At 44.7% G+C, this 2,012-nt stretch overlaps 1 protein-coding gene across 1 annotated transcript in view; it reads right to left on the bottom strand.

Annotated features, from left to right (window-relative positions):
* xylb (xylulokinase homolog (H. influenzae)) overlaps window positions 1-2,012 on the bottom strand; it is a 5,780-nt gene that overhangs the window by 1,365 nt on the left and 2,403 nt on the right. The window contains exons 9-11 of the mRNA XM_031840625.1: window positions 848-966; window positions 674-755; window positions 171-211 (exon numbers count right to left, since the gene is read on the bottom strand). Of these exons, the coding sequence (XP_031696485.1) occupies window positions 171-211; window positions 674-755; window positions 848-966 (242 nt within the window). The remainder of the gene's footprint in view (window positions 1-170; window positions 212-673; window positions 756-847; window positions 967-2,012) is intronic.

The following is a 2,012-nucleotide window of genomic DNA, read 5'->3' as shown; positions in this document are numbered from 1 at the left end:
ACACACACACACACACACAGTGTAACACACACACACACACACACACACAGTGAAACACACACACACACACACACACACACACACAGTGTAACACACACACAGTGTAACACACACTGACCACACAGAGGACCGACTCAGCTAAAAGACGGACAGGTCTCATGTGGACTTACAGCGACGTCGCCCTGCTGGAGCCTCATTCCTGCCAGAGACGCTGAGGAGAGAAAACTCACTTTAATGATAATAATATGTAACATATCTGAACTTTTTGTTGTTTTTAATTTGAACACGTCGACGGAGGAACAAAAAGATCCACGAGGGTAAAAAAACAACTCGTCGTTTCATTCCATCATCAAATATTTAAAAGAAGGAAAAACGGACAACAGGAAGTAAATAAATGAAAAAAAAAGTAAATGTGTGAAAAGAGGAAATTTCCATTTGACATTTCCTCTTTTCACACTCTCACACACACACGTAACATGATGTTGCATCCCAGCAGCACCACCTTGTGTTCAGACAACAGAACTGCATGAATGAGTGGATTTCACAATGACTACTATATAAAATATTAAATGAGCCACAGGAAGGGTTAAAGGTCACGTGTCTAGTGTTTAGTGTGAGAGTTAGTGACTGGAGTCCTGCTGCAGTGAGCCGGAGGTCTCAGGTCATATCTTACCCGGGTTGTCTCCGGTGAAGGCCACCACCCTGCAGCTCTCAGAGAAACCATATCGCTGCACAAAGTAGGCGGAGACGGGACCCTGCAGGGACACGACGGAGCACTGAAGTCAGAGCTCAGCCAACACACACCACAGCGTAAAGACCAGTGAAGACCAGTGAAGACCAGTCTCACCAGTACAGACGTGGAGGGCACCGGAGCGCCCAGCAGTCGGTCCAGATGAGGAGCGGTGGCGTCCAGGCAGATCTCAGACCAGTTTCTGGTCCTGATGTCCAACAGATTCATCCCCGAACCTGAAGTCAGCGAATCAGCCGGTGAACAAAAGGGATCACCTGGTTGTGTTCAGGAGCTGTCGTTCTTTTGGGCTCCCGACACGTTCAAGTGAAGCACATTTAGTCACAAACATGAGGCCCCTTTCTGTTCCCTCTCTGAACGCGTTTCACAAGAAGAAGTTAAGAACCACTAGTTTAGTTCAGTGTTGAGAGAAAACAGCATTTCACTTTTAGTTAATTATTGAAGGATTATATTTCACAAGAGCAGCAAACGGTCTCAGCACCTCAGTGGCTGTTCTGGAGCTTTAAATCAATTCTTTGTAGTCGTTTGGTGTCTCTTCGTAGTCGTTTAGTGTCTTTTAGTGTCTCTTCGTAATTGTTCAGTGTCTCTTCGTAGTCGTTCAGTGTCTCTTCGTAGTCGTTCAGTGTCTCTTCGTAGTCGTTTAGAGTCTCTTCGTAGTCGTTTAGAGTCTCTTCGTAATCGTTGAGTGTCTCTTCGTAATCGTTTAGTGTCTCTTCGTAGTCTTTTGTGTCTCTTCGTAGTCGTTTAGAGTCTCTTCGTAGTCGTTTAGTGTCTCTTCGTAGTCGTTTAGAGTCTCTTCGTAATCTTTGAGTGTCTCTTCGTAATCGTTTAGTGTCTCTTCGTAGTCGTTTAGAGTCTCTTCGTAATCGTTGAGTGTTTCTTCGTAGTCGTTTAGAGTCTCTTCGTAGTCGTTTAGTCTCTTCGTACTCGTTTAGAGTCTCTTCGTAGTCGTTTAGTGTCTCTTCGTAGTCGTTTAGTCTCTTCGTAGTCGTTTAGAGTCTCTTCGTAATCGTTGAGTGTTTCTTCGTAGTCGTTTAGAGTCTCTTCGTAGTCGTTTAGTCTCTTCGTAGTCGTTTAGAGTCTCTTCGTAGTCGTTTAGTGTCTCTCCGTAGTCGTTTAGAGTCTCTTCGTAGTCGTTTAGTGTCTCTTCGTAGTCGTTGAGTGTCTCTTCGTAATCGTTGAGTGTCTCTTCGTAATCGTTTAGTGTCTCTTCGTAGTCGTTGAGTGTCTCTTCGTAATCGTTTAGTGTCTCTTCGTAGTCGTT

The sequence above is a fragment of the Anarrhichthys ocellatus genome, unplaced genomic scaffold, assembly GCF_004355925.1.
Source record: "Anarrhichthys ocellatus isolate YVR2014 unplaced genomic scaffold, GSC_Weel_1.0 scaffold3038, whole genome shotgun sequence".
Classification (NCBI taxonomy): domain Eukaryota; kingdom Metazoa; phylum Chordata; class Actinopteri; order Perciformes; family Anarhichadidae; genus Anarrhichthys; species Anarrhichthys ocellatus.
Note: the sequence above shows the minus strand (reverse complement) of the source record. Positions and strands in the feature narration are given on the sequence as shown.